This window comes from Sebastes umbrosus, chromosome 10 (genome assembly GCF_015220745.1).
Source record: "Sebastes umbrosus isolate fSebUmb1 chromosome 10, fSebUmb1.pri, whole genome shotgun sequence".
In the NCBI taxonomy this organism is placed as follows: Eukaryota; Metazoa; Chordata; class Actinopteri; order Perciformes; family Sebastidae; genus Sebastes; species Sebastes umbrosus.
The window spans coordinates 4,084,076-4,099,535 of NC_051278.1; the positions used below are offsets into that span (position 1 = coordinate 4,084,076).

The window sequence follows — 15,460 nt, forward strand, 5'->3', positions numbered from 1 at the left end:
ACCTAAAACTTAAACTTAAAAAAAAAAAAAAAAAAAAAAAAGGACACTTATAGCTTAACTTAAAAAAACAAACAAAGAAACAAACAAACTTAGACTTAAGTTAAACTTAATTATATTCGTGATGAAATTTGACCTCTGCATTTAATCTCGTGAGTGACAATAGGCTACATATTGAGGGAAACTAGTATTTTCTTCAGTCATTGTTAAAAAAAAAAACAAGCCAACTATACTTGCTAGTGATAACTAACATTTTCAGAGAATTATTCTGCCTCAACTTAACGCTCATCCAACAAAATACATCATCATGTTTACTAACAGAAAAAAAGGGTCTATAGAAGGCGATGGCAATCCAGTGTATCTCTCTCTCTCTCTTTTCCGGCTGTGTCAGGCAGACAATCAGTCATGTCATAAACTGTATGAATGTTCCTGTAAAAGCACATCCAGCGCTGCTACAGGTGATCTGCTGCTGTCTAACACTGAGTGGCAGCAGTCAGCGGAGACACATTCAGCTTTTATTTAACTCTCAGAGCAGAAAAAAGCTTGAGATGTTTTATCACCTTCCTTTCAGCTCTACAATCCCGGGGCGTCACCAAGACGAAAGCAAATTATGTTTGACAAACACCCCTTGTTTTGTTCAGCCTTCATGGCGAGTTAGCCCGAACGGCAGATATCATCACATCAAAGACATCCCTCTCTCCCTCCCAGGCAGACGAGCACTGCTGCTGCTGCTGCTCACTTGTTTATCCCAAAAGGGTCGGCAGTGCGACTTCACAGTATTTGGGTTTCTGTAGAAGTGCATGTGTTTACCTCTCAATGCATCCGGTATCTGCACATGTAGCTGCTAGTGAGAGTATCTACAGGTGTCTGCGTACAGTCGTTAACCAAACAAATGACAGTACAGCAGAAAAAGAGAGTCCCTCTGTGTGTTTCCTAATATGTTTGATTTCAAGGCTGTTAGGAACAAGAGCAGCAGCCAGGTTTAAAAGTTCATCTCAGCTAATTACAAATCCCATCTGAGAAATCTGACAGCAGTTTCACTTAGGCAAACTCAATTACACGAGCACATGTGAGAATTCTCACTGCGGATGAATCGTATCAAGGTATCACTAAAGGTATTAACGATCCCCACAAGAGCTGAAATAGAAACAGTCCATGCCAATTTCTCAGGTTCACAGATGGATGATCTTATTACCATAATGTGTAAGCTGATTCAGCCTATATGAAACAAAACACCGATGATGCGGGAATGAGAAAGTAGAAGAGAAAAAGCCCCTCATCTGGAACGTAATTTGATATTCCGGCTTCGGATAGAAAAAAAAAAAAAAAAAAAAAACTCACCTGCGATGTCAGTTTGTCACAATCTCTTGCTGAGGTTTCATTTAATGCTTGTTAACAACTCATTATTTCCCATTTGCAACACCTGCCTGGCGCAGCGCGGCGCAGGCCAGACAACGTCTCAGTGAGGAAACAGGGTAGAACCAGCGGAGTAAACACAAGGACAACACGGATTCACCATCACGCCTAAACGGAGGTCAAGGTAACCTGGAGGTAATGTATGCATGAGGTCAGGTGACCCCGATTTATTAGAAACTGACTGTTCTTTAACCCTCTAAGACCCACTGGATCGCAGACTGACTTTACTGTCTTTCAGAGGCTGTAGCAGGTCAGTTTTAGGGCTAGAGTAAAGCTACAGGTATCATATGAAACTAGAAAACCTAAGGAATTCAGGACAATCTCTGTCATTGTTTTGTGTTGTTAATTGATTTCCAATAATAAATATATACATACATTTTGCATAAAGCAGCATATTTGTCCACTCCCATGTCAATAAGAGTATTAAATACTTGACAAATCTTCCTTTAAGGTACATTTTGAACAGTGCAATTAATTTGTGATTAATCACAATTAAATATTTGAATCGACTGACAGCCCTAATTTGAATATTTAGTATGGAACTGAGTCAATGTGTACATTTCTTCTCAAAATGCCAAACACACTGGAAGTGTATCAAACTCTTAGTGATCTAAAATCAGTCAGAATATTTAATAGCCTGTCAAAGCAAAGGGTAACTATTGGATTGCAAAAAAAAAAAAGAAGTTTTTTTTGGCCTGATAGGACCAATTAATCCATGTTGGAACGGCTTCCAGACAGACCGCCTGTCAGCAGATACCGAGGCACCCTGGACGGACGCCAGACCCCGGTCTAATGAACGGCTTCGGGCCACGAACGTTGTTGATTGCTGATCACCGCCGTGCAGCTACTTTGAGGTCTGAATTGGCCCCCACTAGATTACATTTCATTTGTCTTTGATATTATTTTAGCACTATGAGAGGAAATCTGGGACGAATCAAGTCTCTTTATTTCTCTGCATCCAGATTGTTGGACATTAAATCATCAATCAGTGATATTTGTGCTGGTTGTCTCTAATTGTCATTTTAATTGGGTTTGTGAGGCTGTCAGTAAATATTGGAGCCACTGTTGTTCGGCTTGAATGAGCTTTTCCAAGCAGGCCTGAGGGCGGTAAGACTGCGGACTGACTGGTGTTAGCTGGTCTTTCCAGTATAGACGTGGTGGGACACTTTGGTGGCCGTCCCTAATTAGACGTCCCCTCGTAGCTGACTGAGATAGAATATGACAGCAGTTCATTAAAGCATTGTCCTGGTGATGCCTGCTCATAAATGCTAGCCTGACTGGGGGCAAACTCATTAAAATAGCAAAGTTGCTTTTCATCAATTGACTGGTGGTTAAATATGACAGCGTTAACTGAACCAAAGCATCGCTCGCCTGCATTTAATCCCCGAGTGAGATGAGAAACACAGCCGTCAATATATGGACGCTCACATTCATCAGTCTGACGAAAACATTTCATCAACATGAATTTATGAACAAGTTTCTGCAAGAAAACGCAACTTTATTCTGTGTTCTTGTTCAACTGCAGTATTTCCAAATGTTAACGTCCACTCAGCCGTTAGCTGGAAGCAGTGACGTAGGTTACCACAGTAATCAATAAGGTTATGAATGTTGTGAACACTAGCACTAGCTGAGTCAACGTCAGTGTTAGTTTGTATTTTTTGTAGTGGGGTTGTGTGTAGGCCAGCAACTCCGTTAGCTGTGCTAAGTTTGGAAATAACTAAAAGGGTTTGTTCAGATTTTTTGAAGTAGGGTTGTATGTATACTCCCCTGTGATAAAATGACTGGTTTTGTGAATGGAGTCTGGTGGCTTTCCCGTCATAAAGCGGCTGTCTGAAGGCGAGGTGAAGCGGCTGTGGACGGGAGCAGCAGAAAAACGGATTTAAAAAAAAAACTAAACGTGTCATGAAAGCATGGATGACCATTTCTAGATTCTTAGGAGATAAAAAAAGATCTAATTTTCGAGATTATCCGAAGGTGTAAAAAACCTGATTGAATGATGGACTTCACCTGTTGGTCAATGTTTAGTTTGTTATCAAAGATAACACCAAGGTTTTGACGCAGCAGGACAGAGAACCTACGTGAGGGAGGAAGTGCTCGCTAGAGGAGTCTGGATCCGTTATAAAGGCTTCAGGTTTATCTGAGTTTAGCTGAAGAAAATGTTGTGAAAGCCAGTTTTTAATATCAGTAAGACAGGATTGTATTTTGGCCAGTTGTGTTGTGTCGTTGGAGTCAAACCAGAAATAGATCTGGGAGTCATCTGCATAAAAATAGAAACTAATAAAGATAAAATAACACCAGCTTGATCACTTAATGTCTGAAATCTGACCAGAAACACTGTTATATCAGATGTTTCTGGGATAAATAATGTGCTTCTCTACAGCATGTGAGGCTTGAATCCAAACAAGCTGCTGCCACAGTGTGATTGAATACACATAAACTACACATACTGAGTTCACGTCCAACGAGTCGGCTTACTACTGACTTTGAAACAGCGCCGCTATACAAATGGGTTAAGAGACAGGAGAGGCAGGCAGACAGAGAGAGAGGGGAGTAGACTACTAAACATGTCTGATTCAGAGCAGATGTCAAAGGGGGGGCTGGACTTCTGATGTTCAGCTCTTCAACCTTGAGTGGTTGTTTGGTTTAGATAATGGTCTTCTGTTCACCTTTAAGGGGTTTCAGTCAAGTGCTTCACCTCTGCTCCTGGTCTCTCGGTCCCCTGTAAGTGATTTGGTGTCACGGCTTTCTAAAGCAGACAAGCCTGTCGGTTACTGCCACATGGACGGAACAAATCCAGCCTCATGTACTCTCCGGGGAGAGGAGAGATATTATTTTACAGAGGCCATAACCATACGCATTGATAATGTCACTTAAAGGACAAAGCTTACGGAAGGTGTGACCTCCAGAGGAATACAGGTTAGTAGGCTGAACCTGTATCATTGCAAGTTGCTGCAACATATCCTCAAGCAACACTTCATGTAATATGTTATGAAAAAGTTATTCCTCCTTCTTTGTTTGTATTCCTACGAATGTCCAGCAACACATGTTAATTTCCACTCTTTAAATGCATACAGTCTTTTCAAAATAAACTTCCGTCTTCACAGGAAACAACTTCCTTAGGTTTAGGCAATAAAACGACTTAGTTAAGTTTAGAAAAAGATGGTGGTTTTGCTTAAGATAACTCTGAAAGTGGCGTTACTAAAGTACGTAAATTACGTGACAAATAAATCAACGTTGACTTCTGGTTTCACACGGGACACGAACGCCACTCTCCTGGGCGAAAGTCTGGTGTTTTTAGACCCACCTATCCACCCCGACCTCCTCCGTACACGCCGTTTGACGCTCTTTATACTTCCTGGTTCAGCATTACGTGGATTAAATATGAATTGATTTCGTGGGATACACACGGATTACAGTGTATCACTTTTCGTAGGTACAGGTATGAACAGTGTATGAGCTTGTGGCCCTTTAAAGTGAAGCAATGTTTGCTCTTGTCTCCTGGTTGCAGGTTGCCCACAGTATCAATTTCCAATCGAAAAACAACTAACCATCCCTTGTCAGATTGCTTCATTTGATTAGTTTAAGGAGGCCTGAAGGACTGTCAAAGTTAACGCAATAATAACACAATAACGCCATTCATTTCTTTAACGCATTAATGCAAATTATGATTTTTAGGTTTTAGCGGCCTAAGCAAGTGAAGATACTGGTATCATATGAAACTAGAAAACCTGATGAATCCATCGGTACCAACCATGTCATACTAGCTTGTCATGAAGGAGGTTAAATAATGTTACAAACTTACACTTTATATTGGCAAGGAAAAACTGTCATGGCCATTTTCAAAAGGGGTCCCTTGACCTCTGACCTCCAGATATGTGAATGTAAATGGGTTCTATGGGTACCCACGAGTCTCCCCTTTACAGACATGCCCACTTTATGATCATCACATGCAGTTTGGGGCAAGTCATAGTCAAGTCAGCACACTGACACACTGACAGCTGTTGTTGCCTGTTGGGCTGCAGTTTGCCATGTTATGATTGGAGCATATTGTTTTATGCTAGATGCAGTACCTGTGAGGGTTTCTGGACAATATCTGTCATTGTTTTGTGTTGTTAATTGATTTCCAATAATAAATATATACATACATTTTGAATAAAGCAGCATATTTGTCTACTCCCATGTTGATAAGAGTATTAAATACTTAAATCCCCCTTTAAGGTACATTTTGAACAGACGTTGCCTCTCATAGACTCTACATGTAATTCTACCTGATAGAGATAAAAGCTTTTTATCACCACCTTCCTTCCAGTGACATTTAAGACTAATATTGACCTCAACCACAGTTGCGGCTGCTCTCCTTAGAGCACAAGGAAACGGACGGCTTTTAAATGTGTAATTTAAACACACACTATCTCTCTGCCTGTGTGTGTGTGCATTAATGTGTGTACTCCTGAGTGTGGTCGCTCCTATTCAAACAAAACTAACCCGGTTTCATAGACGACAGCAAAGATAACGTCACATTAACGACAGAACACAATGTCGTCAAATGCATCTGAGAACACACACCACTTCAGCTGCAGCCATGGAGATATGGAGGCCTTTAGGAGCCATTAAAACCTGTGTTTGTGTGTTTACATGTCTGAGTCTATACATTATCTAAAAAGCCCTTCATGATACTGGACAACCGTATTGCATTGGTGCCATCTAGTGCCCTCAAACCTCAGTCCTGAATCCAGCAGACGGAGTAAAACCATATCATCGCTGGACTGTAAATTAACTCTCTCCAGATGATAGCACAGGTTCATGTTTAGAGGAAGCTGTTTATGTTCCCAAAATGTTAGCTGAATTATTACGGGTTAGAATATCAAATATGATGTTGTTTTAAAAGGTGTAGGATGTGGGCAGAATGTTAGTTTAAAACATTCAAAAGACGAATGTGAAGAGGTTACAGAGGTTACGTCTATGTTAAAATGTCTGATTCTAAATGTGATTTAAAGATAAAAGCTGTGCAGCAGTAAAGGTGAACCCGTGTACCCTCCTCCGTCCTGAACAGAAGTTGTTTTTGTGATCAAAGACATATCTGAGGTGACCACTGACTGACTCCTCTGATTGCTGGATCCTCTCGAGCCTCCCTCATTCAAACAATGATAGACCCACTCAAGCTACAGAGGGCTATTGACATTGACAGCACTTGAACTTTATTCTACTGTGTTATAACATTAAAACTGATGATGGCAATCCATAGACTGGATGTGTGTGTGTGTGTGTGTGTGTGTGTTAGTGTACTAGAGAGACGAGGGTGCGTGTGCTCCTCAAAACATCTGTTTTGACTGCAGCATTCCTCCTCCGTCTGCCCTTTAAAACCAAGACCAGCAATTTGTTGCAAATGAGCTAAGTCAATGTGATCCCTGCAAGCATCTGGAAACAGGAAAACAAAGTCCTGGACAGAAACTCTCTCTCTCTCTCTCTCTCCTCTTTCATGCTGGACCTGGATAAGTGGTAGTAATGATAACCCTGTCCTCCTCGTTGTCTGTTGGCTTAAAACCTTTCAAAGTGTTTCCAAGGTCAAGAATGAACTTTAAACCTCAAAATCATCTAAAAAGCAAAGCCAGAAGTAGTGAGACGCTGTTATTAGAGCAGAAAGACCTATTAAGGAGGAGGGTGAGGTGGAAGCTGGAGAATAGGGTTTGCAATTCGTCTCCTACTTACAGTTGATGTTGGTTTACTTTAAACCATGACAACATCTTTCCCTAAAATTAACCAAGAAGTCCAATGGAACGTCTCTCGAATCCATCGACCCCGACTTCACCAAGAAGCAGTCGTCTGGCGTCACACAACAACTGAAGCTCACATTGTAAATGGTAAACCAACAACTAAAAGGCAACGTAAAGTATATTTACCTGTATTTAATTAAAAAATATACATACTATCATGCAGTAAATATGTTGCCAACGTTATTAGGTAACTGATTACAGTAAAGAATCTCTGAATGTTATCTTCTCTGCACCAAAACTATTCGGGAAAAAATGTGGAGGTTGCACTGCTAAGAGTTCAGCCTCGAGTCATTTATTTATTGATTGATTGATTTTTCATTTTGGCATAAAGAGCATAAAGAAATAAATGCATACATCTAAAAATAAATATAAAATAAATTTTAAATAAATTAATAATTAATTAACTAAAAAGTTAATAAAAAAGATAAATGAAAGGGAAAATTAAACAGAAGGGTTAATAAATAAGGGAATTAATACAAAAAATAATAAGAAATAAATAAAGAAGCAAATTAAACAGGAATGTCAATTTATATCACATTTTATCAATTAATTAATAGCTACATTTATTTTTAATATTATTTTGCAACATCTAATGACACATTTATTCATTTATCGAGTCATTTATTTAGTTATTTTTGAAAATTGTGCATAAATAAATAAATGCATGCATACATTTAAAAATAAATATAAAGTAAAAAAATAATAATATGAATAAATAAAGGGGAAATTAAATTATTGCTACATTTAATGACATATTTATTTATTTAACGAGTTATCAAGTTAATTTATTATTATTTATTTTGGCAGGTTCTGCCTCCATACTGGAACGCTTGGAGGTCAGAAGTTTGAAATTTCAAGTGGGAAAATTCCTAGTTGTCTTGAACGCATCATAAAATCACTGCGTTGGCGTGATACCCTCCTCGAAGCTCCTAAACCAGTGGTCTCAAACTCAGTTTACCTGGGGGCCGCTGGAGGCAGAGTCTGGGTGAGGCTGGGCCGCATCAGGTATTCCACAAAAAAAGCTTTGTTAAAAAAAAAAAACAATCTTCTCAAACGTCATTATTAACAGTTCTTTAACTTGAATGGGTTCTTCTGAACATGAGTGGAACATTGAAGAACATGAACGGTTCTTCTGAACATGGCCTCTATTGCGTCTCCCACTTTTCCTGAAATTGTCTGTGCTCGTCACCAGCCTTTCTCTTCACTGCAGGCTTTGAAAAAGACATGATATATATTCATTCCACTTGGTGTCACTCCGCAGTAAAGCTGTGCCTGCTGTGTTTGTGTTGTTCTGCAGTTACACCACCAAGCCGCTAGTTGGCGGCGTCTCTATGAGTTTCTTCTTCTTCTTGTACTCCAAACAGAAACTGAGCGCAGTTGGAGCTAATAACTGTTGAACCACAGAACTTTTACTGACATTACTGCAACGCCGAGAAGAGAACATATGTGTGAGTGGATCTGTGTGAACAAACATTGAACAGATGGAGGCAGAGAGAAGTAGAACTTGGTCCTGGCCGCTCAGCATCGCTGAGAGACTGGACCAATCACAGCTGTTGCGGTCTGCGCCGCCGCGACGTGTAGTTCCATGTCTGGAGAGGTGGAGTCAGGCTGCGGCGTCGATTCAACGCAGAAGTATAAATCAAGCTTTAATCAAGCTTATGCGATGTTACACGGGCCGCCATAGCTGTTGTGAAATGTTTCTCTGCTTGCATCAAGCCCGGCCGATTGCCCGCCCCCGAGAGGCATATACCCCGCTGTGATTGGCCCGCCCCCGGAGGTCACATACCCCGCTGTGATTGGCCCGCCCCGGGAGCCACATACCCCGCTGTGATTGGTAGGTTCGTTCAGCTCGGGCTCGCGCAACAAAGGGACCTTCCACATAAAGCTCGCGGGCCGAGGGCGCGTGGTTAGCTCAGTTGGTAGAGCGGGCGCCCATGTAACAAGACTTGGTCCTGACCGCGGCGGCCCGGGTTCGAATCCGGCCTGTGGCCCTTTCCGCATCCACTCTCTCTCTCCCCCCTTTCAAGACTCTATCCACTGTCCTCAATAAAAATGAAAAAATGCCCCCAAAAAAATAACTTTATAAAAAAAAAAAAAAAAAAACTTTGCGGCCGCACTAACATTAAACTTTCATATCAAGGTGAGGGCCACAAAATATCGTCTTGCGGGCCGCGAGTTTGAGACCCCTGCTTTAAACCATGACAACAATCTTTCCCTAAAATTAACCAAGAAGTCCAATGGAACGTCTCTCAAATCCATCGACCCCGACTTCACCAAGAAGCAGTCGTCTGGCGTCACACAACAACTGAAGCTCACATTGTAAACTGTAAACCAACAACTAAAAGGCAACGTAAAGTATATTTGCCTGTATTTAATTAAAAAAATATACATACTATCATGCAGTAAATATGTTGCCAACGTTATTAGGTAACTGATTACAGTAAAGAATCTCTGAATGTTATCTTCTCTGCACCAAAACTATTCGGGAAAAAATGTGGAGGTTGCACTGCTAAGAGTTCAGCCTCGAGTCATTTATTTATTGATTGATTTATTTTTCATTTTGGCATAAAGAGCATAAAGAAATAAATGCATACATCTAAAAATAAATATAAAATAAATTTTAAATAAATTAATAATTAATTAATTAAAAAGTTAATAAAAAGTGATTACATAAATAAATGAAAGGGAAAATTAAACAGAAGGGTTAATAAATAAGGGAATTAATACAAAAAATAATAAGAAATAAACAAAGAAGCAAATTAAACAGGAATGTCAATTTATATCTCATTTTATCAATTAATTAATAGCTACATTTATTTTTAATATTATTTTGCAACATCTAATGACACATTTATTCATTTATCGAGTCATTTATTTAGTTATTTTTGAAAATTGTGCATAAATAAATAAATGCATGCATACATTTAAAAATAAATATAAAGTAAAAAAATAAAAAAATTAAAAAAAATAAAAAAATAATAATATGAATAAATAAAAGGGATAATTAAATTATTGCTACATTTAATGACATATTTATTTATTTAACGAGTTATCAAGTTAATTTATTATTATTTATTTTGGCAGGTTCTGCCTCCATACTGGAACACTTGGAGGTCAGAAGTTTGAAATTTCAAGTGGGAAAATTCCTAGTTGTCTTGAACGCATCATAAAATCACTGCGTTGGCGTGACACCCTCCTCGAAGCTCCTAAACTGTGCTGGATGTTTGTTTTAGACGTGGATTACACTGCAGGAGAGATTTAAAAAGTTTCTATTGACATTTTGACAGTTTTTTTTTCCCACATTGAGCGGTTGTTACTCTGCACAAACCCTCTGGCTCCTGAACTATCTGTCAGGGTTACTGGTCAACACAGTTTGACAGATTATATCTATATTATATAAATATATATACTGTAAGTTCAGCAAGTCAGTGGAAGTAAGGCTATTTGAACTGAGGGAGGCCTCCGCAGGTTTCTGGGTTCCTTCCTTCCTGATGATCACTGACTTCAGTTTGTGTTTGTGAGTGTGAGAGGTGAAGGAGACTCAGGTGTATATTGATGGAAGGATACTTACAGTAGCATGTTCCTCGGAGAGGGTTACCAAGGTAACGGTTCTCTGAGTCACATCTGGAACGACACAGGAAAGGAGAGGGAAAGAAGAACAAGAAGAAGAAGAAGAAGAAAAAGAGAGAGAGACAAGAGAGGTGTTAGCATTCAATAAGGGTTTAGTTTTTACAAAGACACATCTTTGTGTTAGAAGTGTCTCATGTTGCTGCAGGTGTTGTCGTCGTCCTCCAGCTCTTTGTGGACGAGGTGATTTCCCTCGACAGCCCTGTCTAGTCAGAGCTGTCCCCTTTTTACCCAGCGGACACACACCATTAGGAGAGAGAGCATCTAACCTCTTGATGCTCAAAAACAGATTTCATGCATCTTGCAGGAGCATCAGAGGGTCACCAGCTTAGATATGTGGACTGGCTGAATAATGTTGATGAATTTGTATGAAGAGGAAATCTGGATATCAAACACTGTTACCTTGAACTTAGGTTGGACTAGCTCTGGGTGGCCACAGACACAAACAAGATTTATTTGCTCCATTTCTGATTCAACATCGCCGGTGACAACAGCAGGAGAATCTCAAAGCTGATAGGCTTTTGCGCCATTCGCCTCACCGTGCACAAACTCGCATCTATTCCTCTATTCTTTTGCATTGACTTTATATGTAATCACGCCATGTGAAAAGGTCGCTTTGCGTTTGGTGTGAATGCAGCGTAACACTGGAAACACAATAATGGAAAACAAATAAATATATATGCATAAATTCCTGAAGCATAATCTTCTCTCCTCTAAAGCTGATCCATATGCTCAGTATGTTCCAAAACAATATATTACTAAATACAAGGAGCTAGGTGGAGAGATTATATCTCTACTCTGGCCTGGGAACGCCTCGGGATCCCCCAGTCAGAGCTGGTTAATGTGGCCCGGGAAAGGGAAGTTTGGGGTCCCCTGCTGGAGCTGTTGCCCCCACGACCCGATCCCGGATAAGCGGTTGAAGATGGATGGATGGATGGAGGAGCTACATGAGTGGGCGATAGTGCAACACAAAATAGTATATTTAGTGGGGCTTTCAAAGCTAATGTGATAATAAAGGCGTTAAAGCAATTTCTTTTTTTTAACGCCACTAATTGATCTAACGCATTATTGGGTTTTTAAGCTAGAGTGAAGATACTGGTATCATATGAAACTACAAAACATAAGGAATCCATCGATACCTTGGTACCATGTCATACTAGCTTGTCATGAAGGAGGTTTAATAACGCTCCAAAGTGGCCTCAAATGTTTGGTGAGGAAAAACTGTCATGTCCATTTTCAAAGGGGTCCCTTGACCTCTGACCTCCAGATAAGTGAATGTAAATGGGTTCTATGGGTACCCACGAGTCTCCCCTTTACAGACATGCCCACTTTATGATGATCACATGCAGTTTGGCGGCAAGTTATGTCAAGTCAGCAAACTGACACACTGACAGCTGTTGTTGCCTGTTGGGCTGCAGTTTGCCATGTTATGATTTGAGCATATTTTTTTATGCTAAATGCAGTACCTGTGAGGGTTTCTGGACAATATCTGTCATTGATTTATGTTGTTAATTGATTTCCAATAATAAATATATACATACATTTGCATGAAGCAGCATATTTGTCCACTCCCATGTTGATAAGAGTATTAAATACTTGACAAATCTCCCTTTAAGGTACATTAAGGTACCCTTTTTGCAACCATTCAAGAGCATAGAGATACTTTTATATACTGCGATATTCCTTTATGGTAGCTAGTTGTAGCAGCTTTTTAAATCCAAGTGAAAAAGGTTTGTTTTGTATTTGTCTCTTTCATTCAGATTTCTGTCTTTAGATTGGCATTAACCACGGCCACAAAATGGGAAACATACTTGACATACTTTTGACGATGGAAATAGAAAAACACCCTGACATTTCAGTTTATACATCAACCGCTGTCATTATGGACATTTGTTCCCTTCACAAAAAAAACACTGTGGAGAAAAACAGTTTATCGGGCCGTGCCAGTCACTTGTCGAACAAGAATCTACTTTTCATTTGCATTTCATTTTGACATTTCAGCCCTTTCTCTCAGTTCTTCGCTGTGACCAGATAGACGCTGACCGTCTCTTCAAAAGACACACATTTGTTGATGGACGGTAATTGGCTGCGGTTGAAAGTTGTGACCTTTAGGTTAAGGGGAAGTCTCTAATGATCAGTGAGCTCCGCCGCCATACAATTAAGTGAAAAAAGGAAATATATAGATTTTTCCAGTAGAACTCTAATGAATTTCTTTAAATACATAATGGGATTTGCAGAAGGGCCACGTGGTCCAGGAACAGAAGGGCTCTTAACGATAATGTAAACGTTAACACTCGGCAAAAGTAATTAAAGAAAAATATCAGGGTTAAAGGTTTTTTTTTTTTTTTTAAGTTATCATGAAGAAATGATGAACATGCTGTTGAGGCCATTAAAGTGTCAAGATGGATGACATGTACCTGAAGTACAGATAGGAAAATTATTGCCTGGCAGTGGAGAACAAAAGCCACAGTTATTTAACTTCCACTGGCAAGAAATGTTAAAAAACGTGGACCAAATGTGATTGTTATTATAATGTCGAGGCTTTTAAGAGTGTGACGGAGTGGCATGCATCTTTCTTTTTCATCTGGAAGACTTTAAAAAGAAAAACAAACGGATGTTTATTGACATTGCGACAGCTAAACTGAAGTTCTGTATCGTGGCCATTTGGAAAAGAGAAAACTAATCAAATCCATGTGCAGATATTTGACAAGCGTTACTAAATATAGAGAGTAAATCATCCAAGAGAGAGAGAGAGAGAGCATAAAAACAAACATACAGGGAAAGAACGACAGAGGAAAACAGAGGACTAAGTGAAGAAGAACGAAGAGGGCAGGTTTACGTTTACAGCCTGACTGTTTGTGGATTCGTCTGTAGTGCTGCAGCAGGTCACAGAGCAGCGCTGAATACTGAATATTTCCAAGGACGCGGCCTTGAACCACGACTGCTTCACTGAGCTCACATCCTGAATCAGGAGTTTAGAGCCACAAATAAAAAACAGTAAAGAAGCTGAATGATGATTCTGGCCTCTAATAGTAGCGCCTGAATCAGTTTAACCCATTTGTGCCTGCAGTTCCTTTGGTGGAAGTGTTCTCTGGGCTCGTCTATAACCACAAATGTGATTTTCCGTTTGGCTGAAAAGTGAGTTTTTTCTCATCATATTATATCTAGTCTTTGGACATATGATAGAACTACTTTACTAGTTTTTGCAATAAACTCCAGGGGTGGGAAAAAAAAAATGATTCACCTGTGTATCACAATTGTTTTATACAATTTTAAATATTTTTTTTAATGCCAGAATCGATATATTTGCTTCATTTGAGTCTATGTGGAGGTAGAGGGAAGTTACCGCTTTTATTGTTGTAGTCTGAGTAATGTGACGGTATCCTTTCCGTATCTGTCAACCAAAACAAACCGCAACGACCAACCAACCAACCAACCAACCGATGAACCAACAGACGAACCAACAAACCAACCAACCAACCAAGCAACAAACGAACCAACCAACCAACCAACCAACCAACCAACCGATGAACCAACAGACGAACCAACAAACCAACCAACCAACCAAGCAACAGACGAACCAACCAACCAACCAACCAACCAACCAACCAACCAACCAACCAACCAACCGATGAACCAACAGACGAACCTAATGAGAAGTGAAACTAATAAGAAGGTGAGAGATGTTCATGAAAGAACAGTTCCAGATCCAGAGAGTATCGTCCTCTCAAGAGGACTCTGTGAAGTTCTGGATCCAGAGAGTATCGTCCTCTCAAGAGGACTCTGTGAAGTTCTGGATCCAGAGAGTATCGTCCTCTCAAGAGGACTCTGTGAAGTTCTGGATCCAGAGAGTATCGCCCTCTCAAGAGGACTTTGTGAAGTTCTGGATCCAGAGAGGAGACTTGGACAGAGAGCAGTGTCCTCTCAAGAGGACTCTGTGTTTAAACTCTTTGGAGTTGCTTCCAGGCGACTGACACAAAGGAGCACTTTGAGGACTAAAACTATTTCAGCACAACACAATTTATTGTGATAAATGTGATGTCATAAATTGCCTCTGGCTCCCTTCAGAGCCAAATATGATCCATAAAATACTTCTATCACATATTTGAATCACTAAATATACAACATTTATTTAAGCTGGAGCCAAATATTAGACAGAAATCTGCTCTGCCTCCCCCCAGAGGAGGTTAGACATCAGGTTCAGCTTCTGATAAAGATAAGTGTTAGAAGAGATTTCAGCAGAGTGGAAGCTGGCTGACTCTGCTGATAATACATTAACTCTTCAGAAATAGACTCAGTAGAGACCAATCGCAAGTCAAATTTTATGATATTTTTCACAACAAAGACAATGAGATGATGCTTTAGGTTAATGTTATGGTCATCAGTTTTATATATTTCAATTTTGGTTCTGAGAAATTAATTTTTTATTAGTTTAGTATCATTATTGGCTAAATATTAGGATACCCATGAACCTCAGCATGGAGCGGTCAGTTCTGTCCTGTACCATCACAATAAAGTTTATTCAAACAAGGAAACCACTTCCAAACAACATAAAAAATTACTATTTAACTAAAGAAATCTCAGTCGACTAAGACCAAAACGACCGATTAGTCGACTAATCGACTAAGAGACGGCAGCCCTACTAG

The 15,460-nt window shown here is 39.8% G+C and overlaps 1 protein-coding gene across 1 annotated transcript in view; it reads right to left on the minus strand.

Moving 5' to 3' along the window:
• The window catches only part of atrnl1a (attractin-like 1a), a 259,397-nt gene that overhangs the window by 130,297 nt on the left and 113,640 nt on the right, over positions 1-15,460 (minus strand). Inside the window, 1 exon segment of the mRNA XM_037782216.1 lies at positions 10,759-10,811. Within this exon segment, the coding sequence (XP_037638144.1) occupies positions 10,759-10,811 (53 nt within the window).